Source organism: the organism of the source record quoted next, unplaced genomic scaffold, assembly GCF_019419815.1.
Source record: "Pyrus x bretschneideri cultivar Hongxiangsu unplaced genomic scaffold, Pyrus_bretschneideri_v1 Contig39, whole genome shotgun sequence".
Taxonomy (NCBI): Eukaryota; Viridiplantae; Streptophyta; class Magnoliopsida; order Rosales; family Rosaceae; genus Pyrus; species Pyrus x bretschneideri.
This window is the reverse complement of record NW_025999712.1, coordinates 3,007,029-3,030,318: the sequence shown is the minus strand read 5'-3', so window position 1 is coordinate 3,030,318 and position 23,290 is coordinate 3,007,029. Positions and strand designations below refer to the sequence as shown.

Here is a 23,290-nt window from a genome sequence, read left to right as displayed (position 1 = left end):
TGGGCCATGCCTATCTTATTTTGCCTACGGTATGAAGAAATATCATGGCTCTATGTCACTTTCTGGTGGTTCAATCTGCCATTAGAATTCTTGGTGTCCAAATTTTCTCTAGTAGATAGAGCGTGCCATGTGGCGCCGTTTCATTCGCCTGCACCCATACCCTCCCATCCAAATTCCAGATAATATTCGTGCCAAGGGGGCAATTCAATTGCCACATGCTCGTGGTGTGCTGCAAAAAATCTGAATTGTGAGGGAAAAGAAGGCACACTTTGCATCAATGGCTGCAACTCTCACTTCCAATTCGTTTCTTCTAACCTCCACGCCCAACTCGAGAGCAACAACCCGTAAGAACCCGAGGCTCTCGGTCTTCGCCAAGAGGGGAGGACCCTTGTCTGCATTTCGGTTTGGCAAGTCCGGGGACAATGGTTCAGTGTCGGATGAAGGCCAAGCTGAGGACTCCAACAATTCCAGCTCTTTCCGGTTTGATTTCCGAAAAATTCCCGATGTGAAGGCTTTGATCCCTGTCGTGAATCGGCCTTCTTTAGGTCTGTCCTTTGGGAACCAAAGAGCCAAGGACCCCGGAACAGTGTTCGTTGCTGGCGCAACCGGGCAGGCAGGGGTTCGGATAACGCAGGCCCTTCTGCGCGAAGGTTTTAGCGTGCGGGCTGGTGTGCCTGAGCTTGGTGCTGCTCAGGAGTTGGCTCGAGTTGCTTCTAAATACAAGGTTAGCTTCTCAAACCAATTTTATGCAATGTGAATCAAAACAATTTCCGCTTCGACTATGGAGCTGATGTAACTTTGTCTAAAAATAACTACGATGTCTTTTTTTCGACGGGAATTATAATTTATAATGATGTCCTAAACAATGAAACCAACATCTAGTGTCGATAGCTTTAGTGGTAGAACACTTATCCTTCGTTATGCAAGCATTTTGTATACTAGGTCTAGGATTTTAGCTCCTACTTCTATTGAACACTGTAGATCATATCAAATGAAGAATCAAAACGCCTCAACGCGGTCGAATCCGTCTTCCAAGATGTTGAATCCATTGCCAAAGCCATTGGAAACGCCGGCAAAGCCGTTGTCACCATTGGCCCTGCCGAGAATGGTCCAACGACGGAAGTCACCCCATTCGAGGCCTTGCAAGTGGTCCAAGCTGCCCAACTGGCCGGCGTTGGGCACGTGGCGATAATCTATGATGGGAACTCAGTGGGAACGTCAACGTACAATGTAATAGATGGCATATCCTTATTCTTCAACAACCTCTTCTCACGATCACAGCCGTTGTCAGTCTCCGAGTTTTTGCAAAAAGTCATCGAAATGGACGTTAGCTACACGTTTATAAAGACAAGTTTGACGGAAGATTTTTCGCCGGAGAGCTCTTATAACATTGTTGTGTCAGCTGAAGGAAGCAGAGCTGCAAACGACTACAAAGTAATGTAATGTATGCAATATAAGTGTAATGCTTTCTTTTTATTTTATTTTCGTTTTTATTTTTTGACATTAAAATTTCGTAGTTTGTCCTGATAATATTGAACATTACTCAAGTAGGTAGCCAAGTCTCAGATTGCAGCTCTGGTGGCAGATGTTTTCTCGAACACTTCTGTGGCGGAAAATAAGGTACACAAAACTGATCACATTGCAGATCACATCTTTTGTCAAGATGAAACCCAATTGGGCTCTATCTATCTTAGTGGGTTTGACCGTTGTGATAAACGTGATCGATCAAACATTACTCTCTTTTTTTTCTTCCCTTAAATGTGTATATTATACATTGATATGTTACTGATGTATTGTATTTTTCTTGCTGGCTTCTCTGTTGATTTAAAATGTTTATTTTTTATGCTTGGCAAGGTTGTGGAAGTATATACCGATCCATCCGCACCTTTGAGGCCTGTAGATCAGCTTTTCAGGTAGAACCCTAATCATATTTTCTTATTAAAAAAAAAGCGTTATTTTTTGTGGAAACTTTTTCTAACTATTGTGCATGTTTTATTGGCTTTAGTACCATCCCTAAGGATGAAAGAAGGAAAGCTTATGCAGTAATGGTTGCGAAGGCCAAGGCGGAAGAAGAGGCAATAATAGCTGTTGAGAGAGCCCGCGAAGCAGCTGAGGTGACGAAGAAACTTGAAGAAGAGGTAAAAAAGCTGACCGAGCAAGAAGCTCGCTCCACGAATTTAGCTGAAGACGCTCAAGTGAAGGCTGAGGCTGCAGGGGCCTCAATAGATAGCCTTTTGAACAAGGCAAAAAATATTGGCATGGGGATGTCGTGGAAAAAGTTTAGCACACAAGTTGCGGACACAGTTCAAAACTCAGAGACGCCAAAAGTGCAGATTGCGACCGTCAGAGGACAGGCAAAGGCTCGGACTTTATCTCCTCAGAAAGCGGTTTCCAAGCCAGTTCCAACTCCCAAACCAGCTTCTTTGAAGCCTAAGGAGCAGCCAAAGCCTAAAGCTAAACAAACAGATGCGAAGAAAGAAGTGAGGAAGGTGTTCGGGGGCTTGTTTACGCAGGAAACTGTGTATGTTGACGATGAGTGAGGCGATTAATTACTTGCCAAGTACCATGTATAGTCTTTTCAGACTGCTTTGGTGAAGAATGTGCAGTAGTTTGTTTTGTTATTGAAATTTGAAGATGGTTAAGTTTACATATCAGTTCTAGCAAATAATGTGTACTTGTTAAAGTTTTTTCTCAATGAATAATGAATTAATCTCTTTCGAGTTCTTAAAACTTCAAACCTTAATTAAGTGAACTTTGCAAAAACACCATATGAAAAACTAATTGCAGAAACTGGTGACCTAAGTTATACTAAACTTAAAACAAATGCGGTCCGCTTAAAACACAATTGAATTGAAACACTAATAAAACGATTCAAAACACTGATCATATGATTCCGGATCAAGTTCAAAACTTGGAATACATGTGGTGACGTATATTAACAACACATTTTGTGTGTGATCCAATATCTTAGTGGATAGGGTGTTGGGTTTGTAGAATTATCAGAGAGACGGGCCAAAGACTCACTTCCAACAACACCGATATTATCCCCAACTTGATAGTTACCACTTGTACAATTCATCAGCTGTGAGGTTTTATCACAAAAGACCTCGATATTAGTTGGAATGGGATGAGGATATTTAAACTCTTCTTTTCTCGTAAATATGGTCGATGTGGGATATTTCAACACGCCTTCTCACGTGGGACCGAATTAGTGAATCACACATGGGACCTAATTAGTGGGTCACACGTGGGAGATCCATACATTGATAACCACGTGGAGCCAAGGGGACTCACCCTACATGTGGGGCCAAGTGGATTTACCCATTACGTGGCAATATGGGCTTGCTTTTTGGCTCTTGTACAATGTAGAATTATTAGATAGACGGGCAGAAGGCCCACTTCTAGCAACACTGATATTGTCTCCAACTTAATATTACCATCTACACAATTCGTCAAGTGTAGAGTATTAGTTGGAGTGAGGTTTAGGATATATTTAAACTCTTATGTTCTCAGAGATACGATCGATGTAGGATATTTCAAGAGGGTTTCCACTCATGCATTCTAGGATTGAGACTCGCCCCTCTCCTAAATTATTGTAATAGTTTCGAACCTTTCTCGCCCCATAATAATAATAAATTTTGTTTTAAAAAAAGGTGCCACTAAACTTAAGGAAAATGTTTCATTAGTCAAATCTCCCATAAATATTATGTTATATAGTTGTCTCTTCCATATCAATATATTTTATAGAAATAGTGCTTGTTCTATATATATGGGGTCTACATCTCCATCTACTTAACTTCCTATGATTAATCTGTACTTGTACCACTGTCTTCTCCAAACAAGAAATTGTAGCTTGCTATCACAAACCCTTTAGCCGGAAAATCGGCTATATTTTCATCTGTAAAATATATTTTCTTTTAGCGATAAAGATTATTGTGTTACGAAAGACATTAATTTAGTAAACGATACTTAATTGCCATAGTTGCAAAATTTTAGCAAATTATTGTTTTCTAAGTTTTGTGTCTTTAAGTTGGTTGACACGCACACGCACAAACATGCAAATTTATGAAAATATTTACATATTGTTCATCTAAGTACCATATTAATCTTAATTTACTCATAAACAATAAGTAGAGTCCAACTATTTATCCCAACTTTTGAATATCAACTTATCTCCGACACAATATTTTCTATGAATAGATAAGATTCGGAGCGAACTCAGTCAAAAACAAATTAAATAAACTGAAAAAGTTCATACTTCGTTGAAACCCTAACCCCATAAATTATGTTCAGAGCACTCAGTCACATTAGTTGTGAATAAAAAGTTATACGCCAGTGCCTCTTGTACTACTCGTTAAGAAAATAAACCAAACTCATTGCTCCTAAAACTTGAAAAAATATTCAAGTCAGGATCAGTTGAAGTTAATAGGTTAGCTCGAGCCTCCAGGGCTCCATATAGTTTGTGTTTTTACTATAAATTCGTAGAGATATCAACAAAAAAGTGACCTCACAACAAATTACTATAGTTTGCTTGTCAAGGGGGTTATGACATTCAGCTAACTTCATCTCTCTAAAATTTGGTTCCTTCTTCCAAGAACTATTAGGAGACAAACGGAGACTGTTAAATGGCTTAGACATATTTTTACTGTTGCTTTTTTGTACTCCTTACTCTTCCATATTTTATATTTGTCTATTTATCAGCCATATATTATTTCATCATCTGATTCTAACTCTAACATATAATAGGATGCCCTTTGCTTTGATAACGTAAAGTCAAATATGACGCTGATGAACTTTTGTTTTTTTCTCTTGTTCTACTTGTTCTTGAATTATATACACTATATATGTGCTAAATGTATACGTGTTATATAAACCGTGTACTCTTCTCTATTAGCCACGAGCACAATGAGATTAAGTTTAGGATAAATATTTACATGAAACGGTTTTACTATCACAACATCTTGATTTAATAATACACTACTACATATAAGTTTCTCTCATGACATTGCATTATTAAATTAGAACAATAATATATAGCATAGTTTAATAGTGCTTGCAACAATAATACATATATATATATATATATATATATATATATATATATATATAGCATATACACACACTATACGACTGTAGATATGGGGGAAAATAAAGTATGGACTATCAAAATAGATGCAGGATAAGTACTCGACTATTGACTATGAATATCATGGCAAGTATATAAAGTGAGGGCGTGGAGTGTTGTCCTGCATGAGAAAGTTAAGGGCCATTATATGCGTTTTTACTGTGGGTTAATTTTAGGGTGAAACATCAACTTTCTTTATAAGATTAGAGAGCATATGTTTATGCACATTTGAAGGCCATGGTCCGCATGTACTCATTTAGTTAAAATTGCTCACTTATTAGGATCAATAATTTTATCATAAGTGAAGAGGCATGTAAAGATGTTAAGTGTTGTCCACCACTGAAAAGTTATAAAAGAACTTTGCATATGTCCTTGTAAAGGAGTTTGATTACTTTCCTATTGTGGATTAGCTATAAAAATATGTTAAAACTAACATTATTCTTGATTTATGGTGGAATCTCAGCCTATTTCACATGTCACTTTTGCCTTGATTCGTTCTTGATACTTTCCTAATTATCTCTCCATGTCAACATAGGATATAAATTTTTACAAATTCTTCAATACAAAATAGAACTTTTTTTTTCCACCTAAGACACTAATAAAACGTGTTTACAGCATGCTTATAAGTACTTTTCTAGATTTGTAAAAAGCTTATGTGAGCATATTTCCTAATACTATGTTGACCAATATCAAGAATTCATTTATCAGACAACCAGATGCTGGATTTTCATGCTCTTCTTATCCCAATTCTTACATGCTCTTCTTATCCCAATTCTTACCTGCTCTTCTTACATATTACATGGAGTTATGAGAACCTTTGAATTGTGAGATTTGTGCAGAAGTGTACACTCCATTTACTGAGTGAGCAAAAGAAATTGTACAATAATTATTGATATTGATTGAAATTTTCCTTTTAACAAGTGCTAACCAAAATAGAGGAAGAAAAATTAAAGAAAAACAATGTATGACAAGCCAGTTCAATGTACTACGTAAAGACATTGAAATTAAACTCCTTTTACAATAAAGATTATCTAACCTGATAATAAACTCCTACGAATATTCGTAGTAGTAAGTTAATTGAGTACTATGGGTTGAGATACTTTAATAATGATTAAAAATAATTAATAACGAAAAAACTTTTGTGGAAACTTATATATATAGCTAAGTATGCTTAGTAATGAATAATTATATCGATTCCTATCGATAATGGAGTATTTTTTTTTTTTTTTTTGGGTGTATGATGCATCAATAAGAGAGTTAAATCAGATATACTAACCAGTGGAGGTGTTTTCAAAACAACGCTAAAAAAAAGAAAAAGAAAAGAAAAGCAGATGAAAACAAAGTTGGGAGTCCCTTGTAAAAGTTAAAATCAAAATAACAAGGGTTATTATATAAAATGGTCCTTGAGATTTGCTTGATTAATAGAAATGGTCCTTGAGATTGAAAATCAATAGAAATGGTCCCTGAGATTGTCCACCATCCATGATTTTGGTCCTTCCGTGAAAAACGATTTTGGGCAATTTTCAAAGCTTTGTAACTCAATCGTTTCTTAACCAAATTCGACCCATAATATATCAAAATGAAGATAGGAAAGTTTAGAATAAGATTATACCTATTTAGAAGCCCAATGGTTGCCGTAGATGGCCGGAAAATAGCCTGAAAGGTGACTGGTTAGCAGGAAAACTGGAAAATTCAACGGAAACTGGGTAAACTTTAAACGTTCATAACTCCTTCAATACTCAACCAAATCCAGTGATTCAAAAATGAAAATAATACTTCTTGACGAGACAAAGAGAATGGTACATTTTTTGAAGGCTAACTTGCCGTGGTTTGATCGGACAACGGCTCAAAAGTGGCTAACCATTTTCGAGTTAGCCACTTTCGGGTAGTTTTCCGGCCAAACCATGGCGAGTTCGCAGTAAAGAAAGATACTATTCTCTTCATCGCGTCGAAAAGTATGATTTTTTTTTTTTGAATCACTTGATTTCGTTGAGTATTGAAGAAGTTATGAACGTTTAAAGTTTACCCAGTTTCTGGCGGGTTTTCCAATTTTCCTACAGACCAGTCACCTTTCAGGTTATTTTTCGGCCATATCCGGCAATCATTGGGTCCAAATAGTATAATCTTGTTTTACACTTTCTGATCTTCATTTTGATATATTATGAGTCGAATTTGGTTAAGAATCGATTGAGTTACGAAGCTTTGAAAATTGCCCAAAGACTTTTTAATGGAATGACCAAAATCATGGATGGTGGACAATCTTAGGGACTGTTTCTATTGATTTTCAATTTCAGGGACCATTTCTATTGATCATGCAAATCTCAGGGACCATTTTGTATAAGAACCCAAATAACAATACCAATTCAAAGAGCAATAGTAATCAATTGCAGATAGTAAGTCCTTTGTAATCCTACTATAAGAACATATTCATGCTAATTTGTTGAAATATTGGGGTTCATAGTCAACTACCCTTGTAATTATTTTGTGATCTTTCTTATTCTAGATACAATGTAGATGTACATTAGGCGTGAACAGATTGAATGGATCCCAAATATGGCTTAATTATAAGATCTATATAATGAATCCAAAGTGTATATGTACCTATACTGCTCTTCCAGTAAAATATAACGAAGTCTTATTCAAACACTAAGTTAATGGACACACACAAGTACGAATTGCTAACATGCTTGCCAATTAAAATGATTAATCGTAAAAAATTAACATCTCAAAAATCTCAAAAATCTCAAAATGTATATAATTACACACACATGTATAGAGAGAGAGAGAGAGAGAGAGAGAGAGAGAGAGAGAGAGAGAGAGAGAGAGAGAGAGAGAAGGGTGTTCAGACATAAGATGCTGAGTATTTTAATTACACCATATATATTGACAACATTATTTGCACAATTTCTGTAGTATTTGATATGTATGGGCCAAGAAAGAGAAAATCGGAAAAACTTACGACAGACATAATCAAATTAATTAGTCCATGCATTAGATACTAATATCGGCTACATTACTAAGCATATGACTCTACTTTTTTCATCATCCAAAGCACCAACTCGGTCTTTCTCTTAATATGCATCCTTTTGCTTAATTTGAAGATCATTGAATTAACTCTTCCTATATCTCCTCCCCTCCTGTACAAAAAACAAGAATTAATGGGACAGCGAGTAGCTTGTGGAAGTACGAACTGGCAAGTCATGACATTGAGATGTGCGCAATCAAAAGCGCGCATAAGCCTTGGCTATATGTATCTGGCTAGGATTATGTCAAATGTCTTCAGCAACATCGGACATTTGAAAACCCTAAATTCTACACAACAAAGGCATACAGCTTTTTCTTTTTTCCTTGCATACTGATTCAAGGTATTTATAAACACGGTCTATCAATCACTAAAAGGGAGTTTCATAATTCACTTCACCAAATCACTAGTTTCAGTTCCTCGATCGATCCTTAAGGCTAAATAATGTATATAATTCCGTCAAGGTGCATGTGCTTTGAAACTTAGAAATATATATAAAATCTGGAAAATTTTCAGATTTTCTTTATATTGTAGATTTGAACAGTCAAATTGAACCTTTCCCAACAAAAGGTTAATTATGTACGAATTCAAATGTGAAATTCTATACACAATACCCATAAATTATGAATCAACAACATAAATTAATAGATGAGTTAAAATGTATAAACATGAAGGAGATTAACTATACCGGGATTGAAATAGAGTAAATTCAGATTCATCAAAAGAACTTTCTTGTAGTATTTTCCGTTGATGACGAAGAATTTTGAGGCTCAGGTCCTAGTCTAAGCTCAAGGTCTAACTTCGATCCTGATAACTGCAAACTCCTTTCACTTTGATCCCCATGAACTTGCGGTATACCTGGATTTTGATGATGTTTGTTATGTGATGGTGTTTGAGAAAATAGAGGGAGTTGTTGGATGGTTGTGTCACTTTCTTCATCGAGAAACCAAGGCCATGGTGCCCTTGGTGTGCTTCTATCAATGTCATGACCAATAGGCTTATCGTGTTGCAAAGAATTGATGGTAGGGAGTATTGGAGAGTACGAGGATGGCAGCTTTGGGATGTCCAGAAGCTTTTGTTGTTGTTGTTGGTGTTGGTGTTTAGTTTCAACAGTATTAGATGAGGAGACTTGCTTGAGCTTGGCTTTGTCTTTTCGGTGAATGTTCATGTGCCCTCCTAAAGCTTGTGCATTAGAAAACCCTCTTTTACAAAAATTGCATTCATACGACTTTGCTGCTTGTTTTCTTGCACCTTCATCTTGTTGATCATCCGATGTCATCACCTGGTCTGAATTTTCTTGAATTGCCTGATTAGACTCCATTGCCAAAACCAAAAAATTAACTGAAAGAGAGAGAGAGAGAGAGAGAGAGAGAGAGAGAGAGAGAGAGAGGGTGAGAGATGGGTCAACTTGTTGGTAGTGAAGAATTATATATTAATTTTGGGAGAGAAGGAAGGCCTGCATTCTAGATATTAATGGCCTGGAAATTACGTGCCATGCTCTAAACAATTTAATTTGAGTATCTACATACCCTTTTTTATTTCTTACACATTCTTCTTAATTTTCAGCTGTTAGATCGAATGATTTGAAGATGATCAATGACAAAAAATTAACAAAGGTATATGGGCGATAAAATTAAGTGTATAAATAGGACTTTCCTTGAATTTCTTTATATAGTCATAGCATGCTATGAAATTTAATTGTACCAAGGACAAAAAAAATTTCAAAACTTAGTCAATTAAACAAGACTGGTTACTCTCTAATTTAGTATATTTGGTCTTAATTTATATATATATATCACTTCTCTATTAGTTTTTGGTATATTATGGTGTGATTATTATATGTTTGGATACGTTTAAAGAAACCAAAAAATTAGTTTGTATTTATTTCCGACTTGTTTTGCCTTTTGGTGTTTCATGGTGGAACTAATTAATCACATATGCTTCAAATTACAACATATATTAATATATAGAGAATCTAGAACACATATAAAATCAAAACGCTAGTATATACTAATATATAATCCATGTATATGTAATGTATTTTTTTCTTTCTTCACTTTCCCTTTTTTCTATTTGGGATGAAGCGATAACAACTGTTAGAGAATCGACACATATTGATAAATAATTCACGTACAGATGATTTTGAATCAGCTTGATATGATGACTTCAGTCTGGTTCTTTGTTTTCTTGTTATATCGATCATGGCAAAAAGTTATTGCTAAAAATAAGTTCCATTTTTTTTTTTTTGGGAAAGAGGAGGGTGGGGGGTGGTGGTGGTGGTGGTATGGTGTTGTTGTTTAGCAGTTGATATTAAGGATAGTTTATCTTGATTTTCTATTGTAATTAGACATTGGACAGTTAGTTTGTTATTGGACAGTTATAGGTTAGATTTTGATGAGCACTCAAAATATAGCTCTATGTATAAATATCTCTGTACTCTAATTATTCAAGGTAATGAAAATACTTTCCTACTATGGTATCAGATTGTGCATTGGGTAAAAGTTCAAAACTGCCATTTGTATCAGCTTCTAGTGTTACAACTAGACCTTTGGAACTTTTACACGCAGATGTTTGGGGTCTAGCTCCACTTCTCTCTGTATTTGGCTATCGGTTTTATCTTCTTATAGTGGATGATTTCACTCAATATAACTGGTTCTTTTCGATCAAATGTAAATCTGAAGTATTCAAAACCTTTGTTGAATTCAAAGCTCTTACTGAATCTTTGTTAAATAATAAAGTTGTCACTTTACGATCTGATTCTGAAGGTAAATTCCTTAGTTATGTGTTTACTCAATATCTTAAAGACAATGGTATTCATCATCAACTCTCATGCCCTCACACACCAGAACAAAATGGTTGTGTGGAGCGCGAGCATAGACATTTAGTAGAAGTTGCTCGCACACTTTTAGCTGTTTCTCATGTCCTTCATGTTTACTGGGTTGAAGCATTCTCCACAACAGTTTATCTCATAAACAGATTGCCTACTATGTCTCGATCCTGTCCTTGGGAACAACTTTTTAGCAAGTCTCCAGATTATACAACACTTAAAGTGTTTGGGTGCAGGCGTTTTCCTTGGCTCAAACCCCATGTAGCTTCTAAACTTGAACCCAAAAATAAGCCCTGTGTCTTTCTTGGCTATACTCTTAATCACAAGGGCTATAGATGTCTTGATATTCACTCCAAAAAGGTTTATATTTCGAAGCATGTCATCTTTGATGAACTGACCTTCCCATTTCATCAAGTTTCTCCAGTTTCATCATCCTCATCCTTAGCTTCTACCTTTTCCTCTCCTATACATTCCACTCTTACCTTCACTAAGCTCCATGCAGCATCTTAACCCTCTTCACCTCTCAACCAACCTACATCATTTCCTAACTCAACCTCTTCATCTTATATTACTACCTCCCCCCACCTTGTCTCCCCTTTTTCCCCACACATCTCACCAACCCACCCTCTAAACACTCACCTTATACAAACAAGATCCAAATCTGGCATTTTTAAACCCAAAGCCTATTCAGCTACCAAACACCCTCTTCCTTCACACATTTATGCAGATGATCTTCCTGCTACATATCTCCGAGTTTCCAAACACCTTCACTGGAGACAGGCTATGCAAGAGGAATTTAATGCACTGGTCAACACAAGAACTTGGTATCTTGTTCCTCCACATCCTTCTCAGAATCATATTGGCTGTAAATGGGTGTTTCGAATCAAACGGAAAGTTGATGGTACTATTGACAGATACAAGGCTCGTTTAGTAACCAAGGGTTTTCATCAACATGAGGGTTTAGATTATACAGAAACTTTCAGTCTTGTGGTTAAACCCGTTACCATAAGGCTTCTTCTCACACTTGCATCACAATATGATTGGTTTCTAAACCAGCTAGATGTTAGTAATGCCCTTTTACATGGCAATCTATCTGAAAATGTGTTTATGCAGCAACCATCTGGATTTCAAGACCCTACAAAGCCACACTATGTTTGCAAGCTACATAAGAGCCTTTATGGACTAAAGCAGGCTCCTCGAGCCTGGTATGAGAGGCTTCATAGTGCACTTACATCAATGGGCTTTCATGGATCACATAATGATCACTCTATCTTTGTCAAGAAGGATCCCTCTTTGGTGTTTATTCAAGTCTATGTTGATAACATCTTGGTCACAGGTCCATCTTCAAAAGCTTGCAAGGACACAATAGCTCAACTGAGTTTTCTATTTCCCATCAAGGATTTGGGTCTTCTTCATTTTTTGCATGGGATGGAGGTAAAAAGGTCCTCATCAGGTATTTTCATTTCATAAACCAAATATATCCTTGATTTACTTACCAAGACCAACATAGTTGGTGCAAAACCCTGTGCTACACCTCTTAGTACATCAAAACTGAATCACTCTTCTTCATTGCTCTCTAATCCAGAGGAGTACAAATCAATTGTAGGAGGGTTACAATACCTTACTTGGTCTAGACCAGATCTCTCCTTTGCTGTCAACTTGGTCTGTCAGTTTATGAATCAACCCCGACAGCCTCATTTGCAGGCAATCAAAAGAATATTGAGATATTTGAAAGGCACTCTTGATTTAGCTCTCTGGTTTCCAAAAGCTTCAAGTTCTCTCACTGTTAATGCCTTTTCAAATGCTGATTGGGCAGGGTGTGCTTTTGACAGAAGATCAACTTGAGGGTTTTGCATTTTTCTGGGGAACTCTCTTATTAGTTAAAGTGCTAAAAAGCAACCAACAGTGGCTCGCTCATCCACTGAAGCAGAGTATCACTCTCTTGCTAACATTGCTGCTGAGCTTTCTTGGCTCTATAAATTGCTTGTTGATGTTGGTGTGTCTCTACCTTATCCTCCAAAATTGTGCTGTGACAACATTTCAGCGATTTCCTTAGCCAAAAATCCTTTATTTCATGCAAGGACTAAACATGTGGAGATTGACTATCATTTTATCAGGGAAAAAGTCCTTTCTAAAGCTGTAACTGTTCAGTTTGTGTGTTCATAGGATCAAATTGCCGATATCTACACTAAATCTCTATCCAAGTCTCGTTTTCTGTTCCTCAGAGACAAACTATCACTTTGGTTTCCTACCTTCCGTTTGAGGGGGCATATTAAGGATAGTTTATCTTGATTTTCTATTGTAATTAGTCATTGGACAGTTAGTTTGTTATTGGACAGTTATAGGTTAGATTTTGATGAGTTGTCAAAATATAGCTCTCTGTATAAATATCTTTGTACTCTAATTATTCAAGGTAATGAAAATACTTTCCTGATAGTTGATACATGATAGTTCAAATTATATAAGATCTTGCTATTTGAGATTATAAAGAGAAGAAAAGGGGTTATTTTTATAGCAATTGTGACATGAGATATTAATGACCTCTTTTTGTGCGCCCAAATTATTCGCAAAAAATACACATCTATAAATATTATTGACAACATCATAAATGATTCATGCATGCATCTGTACAAAAATATTAACTAATTTTTGATCTAGTGATAGGTCTCTTCTTAATATTAAAATTTGAATTTTAGTGATACGCCTCTTTTTAATATTAGACTTAGGGCTATTTCGGTTCAATAACCGAATAGAAAACCGAAACCGGGAAGAAGAAAAACTAACCAAAACCAAACAAAAATTTTCGGTTTTCCAAAAATCGGTGATAAGGTCTCGATTCATGTATTGAATTTTGAGATTGTTCGGGTTTGAGATTTTTCGGGTCAAGTTCGGGTATTTTGATAATTTTTTTCCAGCCTTAATTGGAATGGAGCCAAATTTGAATTCTTGAATAAAAATAAAACATGCGTGCATGTGCTATCAATGGATAATGATTAATTGTATGTCATAATTGTATTAAGAGAATTCTAATTGACGATGACAAACTTGTCTAAACATCACCACTTTAACGTTTGATTGATTCCAACTTTTCATTTCAACATTTGTTTACCACTTGTGGAGTCTTTGCTAGGGTTTTGGCCGAACAAGCTGCAGCCATATGGTATCTGTAGTGTTATACATATATTGCCATTTGACAGCCAAAGCCTTGGTAAGACTTTGAATGTAGAGATATAATTTGATCAATCTTATGAGCAAGTCCGCCGAAGCCCGACAACAGAGTCCACCCTGGTAATAAGGTTTCATCTGTTATAATGTAATCAGCACTCACTGAAATGGGAAAAACGAAGCTGGCAATTAGATTAAGTTATCCTAATAAGAACCAACTGGCATCGTCTCAGCCCTAGGTATTTGCCACGTGGAAGCATAAGACAAATAGCTGCTTGGTTTATCCTTTCTTTTAAAATAAATAGTGATTTTCTGTTCACTTGTAATTGAGAGGCTTTATATTTTATTTTTGGTAAAGGAATTTTTTTTAACTAAAACTATTAACTGAACTTAGCCTAGTCCTCTACCTCTAGTGTAGTTAATATCGAATGTATTTAAAAAAATAATTCTTAATTAAATACACCTAAAATTTTATAAACCCTTCTAAAGGCATGTTTACTTGTGTGATACAAGTATAATAAAGAATGTGAACATGAAGGGTTAGGGATAAGAAGGATTGGGTATCAGATAAACAGTTTCTTCCATGTTAATGTTAATGGGATGCTTTGAATTTAGAGGTATTTCATGCCAAAATTCATGTGAAATCCACTTATTTATTCATTCTGTTAGTAAACAAAAGATATGAAACCAATAGAAATTTTATAAAGGGGTTTTTGAACTTTAATCATTCAACAAGATTAAAATTTAATAAAAACTTGGTGTTAGATTGAATATTGATTTTAGTCCTTTAATATGTACTTAATTCAAATTCATATTATATTTTTGTTTTTATATTTAATATATAACTTATTTATTTTTTTTACATTAAATTTTAAATTTATTATTATACACATTTTAATTCATTAATTTTATTTAACTTTCTCTAATTAGTGTACCTAAACATTAATATCATAATATATTTTACTAAATTAGTGTACCGAAATGCCTGTATCTAAATATATTGTAGTGAATTTGTGACACATAAGAATATGTAAAAACATAAGTGTACCAAAAATTCCGTACCTAACTATATGATGTTAAACTAGTGTACCAAAATGTTGGTACCTAAATATATTATACTAAACTAATGTACCGAAATGTCCGTATCTAAACATATTATACTAACATAGTGCACCGAAATATTCGTACCTAAATATATTGTAATGAATTAGTGGCAGATAAGAAAATATGCAAAAACATAAGTGTACCAAAAAATCTCTACGAAAATTAGAAATAAAAAAAGAGACATTGAATACATATAGTGACATTAAATAGGGACTAAAATCAATTTTTTAATCTTGTATAAGGAATTTTTCTAGACATCATCTTATTTAAGGATTAAAATCTAGTTTTCTATTTTGTAAACCCCTATATCTTAATTTGGGCCCTAAATTTTGATATTTGTTTAGGCTCTTTCATGACCCATGGGTAACTCTGTGGAGAATTATGGCTTTTTATTTGGGCATCCTCTTTCATGAGAAGTTCTTTCTGGAGGAAATTCACTGGGCTTTGATGTTTCTTATCAATTGTTCTTTCATCATTTCAACCGTATCCTCTATCTCAAGTGTTGATGCCTCAAAATACAAAGTCATGACTAAACTTGGTTGGTTCAAGTCATAGCACTCGTGTTAGGCTCTCCGAACATAGCCTCTCATGCGATTGAATCTTTAAAATATTCCGTTCAAGGATCGGTCTTCAGGAAATCAGAAGTACCAGATATGTTGTTAGACCATGTTGCCAGGTGCAAGTGAGTGTGGATGCAAATTTTTGCCGTCATTCTCCTTTAGCGAAAATGCACCTGCAAAATAATAACACCTAAGATTAAGGCTAAAAACCTCGCTTGCCCACGATGAATTGGGGGGGGGCGCTTTGGCCGAAGAATCTTCGATGCCAAAGTTTGAATTATGAAAAGAATGTGTTTAGGAGTTTGTGGGTAGCAAATATCTTAGCTTTTTAGATGGATAATCTGACTATTTATTGGGTAGTGATTGGCCCTATTTGGAGAATAGTGGCCAGCCATATATGGTGTAATTGTGTGAATAATTGCAAGATATTATGTGAAATAATATCTTGCAATTAACATGACAATTAATCCTAAATTAAATAGGAAATTTGGGAGTTACCTTTTGAATAAGGATTTGATGATGATTGATGCGGGATTTGAATAAATACCATTTTGATCACCTTTGACTCTTTCTTGATTGAGTTGTTATTGTTCGTTGCATGTGCGTGAGAATTACGATGTGCCTAGAGGGTAATTTTGTTATTTTCACCCAAAAGTCCACGTGTCTCCTCTATAATTTTCTTGATTATTTTTGACTCCACAGTACTAAGGTTATTATATTTTTACTTCTATTCATTATTTGATATACAAATTTAATGTCTCTAACATTATCATACACATGTAATAGTCACACATTGTAGAAGGAAATACAAGTATAAAATAATTAAATTATTTAGTATTTTTTAAGGAAACTTTTAAACCACTGTACAAAGAGTCTTGGATGCCTCTTTAGCCCATAATCATAATCCACATAGTTGATACCAAAACGTACACTGTATCTACAATCCCATTCAAAATTGTTTTGCAATGACCATGCAAAGTATCCTTTGACTCATCTAACATTTCCGCACAGACACAAAAATGTATAAACAATAGACCATATAACTAATCTTATAAAAAAAAAAAAATTATTTTCTGCACTTCAAAAATTTAATTGTGCACTTTTTATAAGAGTATTTTTTTTTTTAAATATAAAAAATGTAGAATGCAAGTGATAATTTACTTGATTGCTGTTTCAAGGTAACAAAGGTGGCGAGAATGGTAGTCAATTCTAGTTGTATCATTAAGAGCTTCTTCAAATGATAATTTGGGATCATTGTACTCTGATACACCTACAACGTAATGCATTAACATATATGCAATTATTTTTTTCATCTCAACAATAAAAATATGCATTTAGTTTGACTTAAGAAACCACCATTATATATATATATATATATATATATATATATATGTGTAAAGCACTATTGACGCAATTAATCAAGACATAAAAGTACTAATTACTATTCTCAGTAATATAAATGAGTGGATCATTATATTTTTCTTTTGTATAGCGTACAAGATTGTGAATTCCTTTTGAACTTATAACCATTCAAGAGCAACTTGCAATGCCATCAGAAGATAATTGAGATTTTTACGAGTTATATTAAAATAGGTAAAATATTTATTAGTCGTCCAAATGCTAATATCGCAAGCCAATAATTTAGAGAGTATCTGTGGACCAATGGAGACTCCAATGAGCTCAGCTGACATTACATCTATGAATATTAGAATCTTGTTAGTAATGTTATTCGAACAAAATAAAATGTTCAAAATCAATTTAGTTTAATTTACTTACCTTCAGGAATAACGTGAGGATCTGTTAAGTAGCTTGCATGTATTGAATTGTTCTTAGGTGCGTTGCTGCCATACCTAGCAGAATAGTAATCTACCCCAATAAAATCAAATGACCCATTGAGCAACTTGGACTGTTCTTCAGCAAATTTTGGTAATCGTCTTCCAACGAGTGATCGCATGTTGTGTAGACAGTCACCACTTGTTAATGGGCCTAAAACCGACAAAAACATGAAAATTTCAAGTGAGAGCTTATAGTATGTGTTTCTAGCTAGTCAATGCTACAATTTATAAGTAAACATTTATAAGTAAGTTGAGTTACTTCTTATATTGCCAATTGGTTTTTTAGTAGAACCTTAACTTTTTTTATGCTATCATAGTAGGTTGGTCCACATGTGAAAGCTCAATGGCTACACGTGTTTTATGTCATCCCGTTTGTGTTATCCATGCATTAGACTTGAAATTTCGCCACACGAGAAGGGGCAATGAGAATGTGAGGACAAAGTTCCACATCGATGAGGGATCAGACCATGTAAGCGCTTGTAAGAGGTTGAACTACTCTTTATATTACTAATTGATTTTATGATAAAACCTCAACTTTTTTCACCTATATATAATTACTAATATACTTGCCATCCAAACATAAAGTCCAAATATCGTAATGCAGCATTTTTATCTTCCTTTGAATATGAAGCGGGGACAAACCAAGCTGACACCAACGTTATTCCTATCATGCCTTTTTGAGATGCTTGCACAAAAACATGAATTTTCATTCATTTAGACTCAAGAAAAGGTACAGCTATAGCATATCACACTACATACAATGTAACATTAATGACTCATACCAAGCTCTCAATTAGGACCTAATATTCTGATAAAGTACTCAAACCTGATATTTGTTCTTGTATAATGTTACTGCAGCTGCATGAGCAAGAAGTAGGTGATGAGTCACCAAGTATGGTTCAGTAGCCGAATCTTTATCTGGGCAGTTTAGGTTTTGCCAAACAGAGCAACGTCCTGTCTTGGGCTCCAGTTGCATAACCATTGTTACTAAAGGTAAATGGCTCATTCAACCTGATCCAATGCTTGACTTGATCACCAAATTCCTTATAACAAAGTTTTGCATAATCTTTAAAATGACCGCTGAAGATACACAGTTCAAAATGTATATGTCACATATAGTAAATTATAAAAAATATATAGTAGCATGTATTTAGTTAAATGATCAACAATACACTACTGAGGATAAAATTTGTTCACTTACATAATACGAGGGTTTAAGACACCACCGTATTCATCTTCTGAAGTTTGGAGTATATCCCAGTGGAAGATTGTAACAAATGGTTTGATACCTATATATACAGGATCAATAAACGTAAATTAAAAGTTGGTTAATTGATATTTTTAAGAATGCCGCATGTGGTTTGTTATAAATCCCTCATGTGATTGTGTCATTATTGTGGGATGATTTATCATTGCGTAGGAGTTCATTGATGAGATTGTTATAGTAATCAATTCCCCTCTTGTTCACGCCTCCACTTAACGTTCCATCTAATCATTAAAGCACGCGAAAATAAGAAATGACTAAATACATAGATATGATATAGAAAAAAAGCTTTGGAAAAATTAGACTAGATGAAAGAACAAAATAATTGTTATGTGACAATACCGATCATTTTTAACTAAATACGACGTTGTTACGTTGTTAAGGATCAACTTACTTGGTAACAATTGTTGACCTATATTGACTAAAAATATGAAGTGCCATGTCATCATAAAGGTTGTTAGAATATGTTGAATGGTTAGGATCTGTTGGGATAAGATTGGCTAGCTAATTCTAGTCAGCTAAGATTGTAGAAGGGTGGTTACTCTTGTATAACAGAAGAGAATGTGAGACTGTAAGAGATCATCAAGTAATCAAAAGAATATTCAGATTTTCTCTTAGTTTTCACTGTGTCCTTCTTCTTCCTTCGTCTTCCTTTCTTTTCTTCTTCGTTTTCTCTTTGTTATTGTAATACAACTGAGACTATTAATTTGGTATCATCACCGAGCGTCGATCCTTGATGATTATGTTCGCTGTGCAAATCTTTGTTCGTTGCTGACTTGTTTTGTGTTGCTGATTCGAAGTTGGGATCTTGAAATTTGTCAGGTTGGCTCTTTTATCTGTCATGTTCTTTATGCATATATGGCGTTTGTGGAAATGTCACTGAAGGAAAAGTCTGAGATTTTATACATGATCGGTTGTGAAGGCTATTACCAATTGTTGAAGTCTGATGAAATATAGTTTTCTTGATTGGTTGCTGAGATATTCTGATAATTGATTGTTAAAAGGCTGAAGCCATTGTTGAAGATCTGTGAATTACAGTAGTGAGTTGTGTTGTTTTTTGGAAGAATTCTTGAAATTGTGGTCGTTCTTTTGATTGAAGAAATTGATTGAGTTGAAGATTGTTAACGTTGAAACTTAGAATTTTAATCAAGATGTCGGATAAGGCTGTGAGAATTGAAAGTTTGCTTGGGACGTTGACTGTAAAACTCCAAGATGATAATTTTGTGAAATGGAGTTACCAATTTCAATCTATGCTACGAGGGCACGATTTCTTTGATTTCTTTACTGGAGAGTCTCAATGTCCACCTAAGTTTGTGATTGATACTGAAGTGGGTGTTACTAAAGAAATTACTGAGGCTTATAAATCGTGGGTTAAACAAGATATGGCGTTGTTGAGTTTGTTGATTGCCACTTTATCTGATGATGCCATGGAGTATGTCATTGGTTATAAAACTTCTTGTGAAGCTTGGAATTGTTTACAAGAGAGGTATGCATCTGTGTCAATGGCCAGAGTTAACCAACTCAAGATTGAATTTCATACAATTCAAAAGGGCGGTGATTCTATAGACAAGTATCTGTTGTGATTGAAGGCAATTAGAGATCAATTAATGTCACTGGAGAAAGGGTTACAGACGATGATGTAGTTATTGCGGCTCTATCTGGTTTGCCTCCTGAGTTTGATGTGGTAAAAAACTATCATTTTGGGCAGAGATACACCTATTAATTTGAAGGATTTTCAAGCACAGTTGCTTAGTGCTGAAGCTACTGTTGAATCTAGAATTACATCTCTGACTGCAAGTATGGCTGCAATGTATGTTCAATGGGATCACTTAGAGAATTCAGTTGGAAGATATAAGGGGGGATATTAAGGTGATAATTACTCACAAGGAGAAAGTTCTAACAGTAGTCAAAGAAGTGGAGGTACTCAGGGGTATCGAGGTAGTTCTGGTTATGGAGGAAATGGGAATAGGTTTCAAAATAGGAACTTTGGAAATTCTTCAAGTTTCTATCCTTCAAACAGAAATGGAAATGGTTCTTGGAACAATTCTCGGCCTTACTATAATAACAGACAAAGAGGGGGTAATTTCTTTGGACACTCTTACTTCAATAATGGTTCTAGAAATGGCTGGAATGGAAATACAAGTTTTAATGTTCCGGTAGTAATTGAATGTCAGTTTTGCTCTAAATTGTTTAAATAGAGTTGATTGTGGATCATCGTCGCAGACTTATCAGATCCTTATGTGTCAAATTTGTGGCAAGAAAGGTCATAGTGCATTGGAATGCAGGCACATAAATAATTTTTCTTATCAAGGACCACCACCACCTCCTTCACTTACAGCTTTTACTGCACAGAATCAGTCTATCCAAGGAATGTCAGCAGCTGAGCTTGGACAGAATGTACAAGGAGTTTCTGCAGCTGATACTTGGGTTTGAAACACAGGAGCTTCACACCATATGACATCAAGTCTTGAGAATCTAAATCAGCTAGCTCTATATAATAGGGATAATAAAATTACCATTAGCAATGGTGAAGGTCTGGCAGTTAAACATATTGATTTATCTATCATCTCTACTTCTAATCATTCATTACCTTTAAAGAATATATTACATGTTCCAACCATTATGGTCAATCTTCTATCTGTTAAAAACTTATGTAGAGACAATGGTTGTTGGTTTACCTGTGACGATCTTATGTTTTTCATACAGGACAAGACAACATGAGTGATATTGTACCACGACATGAGTAGAGGAGAGTTATATGAGATTCCTGTGAGTGTGTTTTCCAGAAGATTTGCTGCTCAGTCATGTAAAGGTGCTGCTTTTCTTGGCAAAGCTGTTAGAGTTTCAACTTGGCATAAGAGATTTGGCCACCCATCAGAGGAAGTTTTGTCACTAATGCTCAAGGGGTTCAGTAAATTTGTTAGTATTGATTCTAGTCCTTCTGTGTGTACTTCTTATTTGTCTGGAAAAATGTGTAGACAACCATTTGTAGTAAGAGATACTAGAGCTAGTTTCCTGTTTGAAAAAGTCCATTCGGATGTATGGGGTCCATCTCCTATTAAGTCATTGGAAGGATATAGATATTATGTAAGCTTTATAGATGAGTATTCAAGATTTCTCTGGATATTCCCTGTTATAAATAAATCAGATGTTTTCTAAGTGTTCATCAAGTTCCATTCCTTTATTGCTACTCAATTTAATTCTGCTATTAAATGTCTGCAAACTGATGGTGGGGGCGAATACATGAGTCACATATGCACACAGTTTTTGGAAACTAAAGGGATTATTCATTCTATTTCCTGTCCATATACCCCTCAGCAGAATGGTATTGCAGAGAGGAAACATAGACATTTAATAGAGACAACCATTACTTTATTGACAGAAGCTCATGTTCCATTGATGTTTTGGAATTATGCTTGTTTACATGCTGCTTTTCTCATAAACAGAATGCCTTATAAGACATTAAATATGAAATCACCCTATCAAGTTCTGTTCTCTTAAGAACCAACAATTCATACTTTGAAGATCTTTGGTACGGCTGTTTATCCATTTTTGAGACCATATAACCAGTGTAAATTACAATCAAGGACTAAACAGTGTGTTTTTCTAGGGTTTGCTTTTGGATATAAGGGTGTAGTATGTTATGATTTGTCAACAAGAAAGCTAGTACTGTCCAGGCATGTGATTCATGATGAGAACGTTTTTCCATTTAAGTTGTCCTCATTATCTCAAGCTGGGAATATGGATAGTCCTCAGAAATCGACTGTCTCTCCAGTGGTTATTCAAGTACATGATTTTAGACATCAAGATCATCATACTTCTCAGGTCCCTGGTACAGTTCAATATGGAGGTCCACAAGTTATTGAAGACAGTACTGAGCATAGTTCACAGAATCTGCGAATGCCAAGTAACACTGCACATGATCTCATTACTACACCTACAGGTTCTTTCTCCTCTACTCCAACAATGTCTCAACATACAATATCACTGTTGCCTGTCCATAGTCCATCATAGTTAGAGGTACACCTTCCTATCTCTACTTCCTTATCTGATACCATACCTCCTGAAACATCTGGCCATCCAATGATTACACGATTGAAGTCTGGTACTATAAATCAGAAATCCTACGCTGCATTTATTGCTTCCTGTCCTGAGCTCCACTCTTTAATGCTGGATGATAATGGCACATTTGTTGGAGGTTTTTCTTTTGCCGCTTCAATTAATGATTCAAATGAGCCATCTAGTTTTCGAAAAATATCCACTATACCTCAATGGCAATCTGCAATGCAAGAAAATTATAATGCTCTTAAATCTCAAGGAACTTGGCAACTAGTACCTCCTCCACATTACAGATCTATCATTGGCAGCAAATGGGTCTGCAAAATCAA

The 23,290-nt window shown here is 35.2% G+C and overlaps 2 protein-coding genes across 2 annotated transcripts; one reads left to right on the top strand and one right to left on the bottom strand.

Annotated features, from left to right (window-relative positions):
* The first annotated feature begins 262 nt into the window (after positions 1-262).
* LOC103964704 (protein PLASTID TRANSCRIPTIONALLY ACTIVE 16, chloroplastic) lies at positions 263-2,714 on the top strand. Its single transcript, XM_009377673.3, has 5 exons — positions 263-724; positions 982-1,434; positions 1,552-1,620; positions 1,855-1,913; positions 2,006-2,714. The coding sequence occupies exons 1-5, from the start codon at positions 278-280 to the stop codon at positions 2,538-2,540; spliced, it is 1,563 nt and encodes a 520-aa protein (XP_009375948.1). The 5' UTR covers positions 263-277; the 3' UTR covers positions 2,541-2,714.
* Positions 2,715-8,865: 6,151 nt separating this feature from the next.
* Positions 8,866-9,468, bottom strand: LOC103964705 (transcriptional regulator TAC1-like). The gene has a single exon (XM_009377674.1). The coding sequence runs from the start codon at positions 9,466-9,468 to the stop codon at positions 8,866-8,868; it is 603 nt and encodes a 200-aa protein (XP_009375949.1).
* Between the last annotated feature and the right edge of the window lie 13,822 nt (positions 9,469-23,290).

Bases quoted from the DNA above. Each gene is read 5' to 3' on its own strand.
- LOC103964704 (XM_009377673.3), top strand. From the start codon at position 278: ATGGCTGCAACTCTCACTTCCAATTCGTTTCTTCTAACCTCCACGCCC. The intron at 725-981 runs GTTAGCTTCTCA...TGAACACTGTAG, and splicing joins GAGTTGCTTCTAAATACAAG to ATCATATCAAATGAAGAATC. The intron at 1,914-2,005 runs GTAGAACCCTAA...TATTGGCTTTAG, and splicing joins CCTGTAGATCAGCTTTTCAG to TACCATCCCTAAGGATGAAA.
- LOC103964705 (XM_009377674.1), bottom strand. From the start codon at position 9,468: ATGGAGTCTAATCAGGCAATTCAAGAAAATTCAGACCAGGTGATGACA.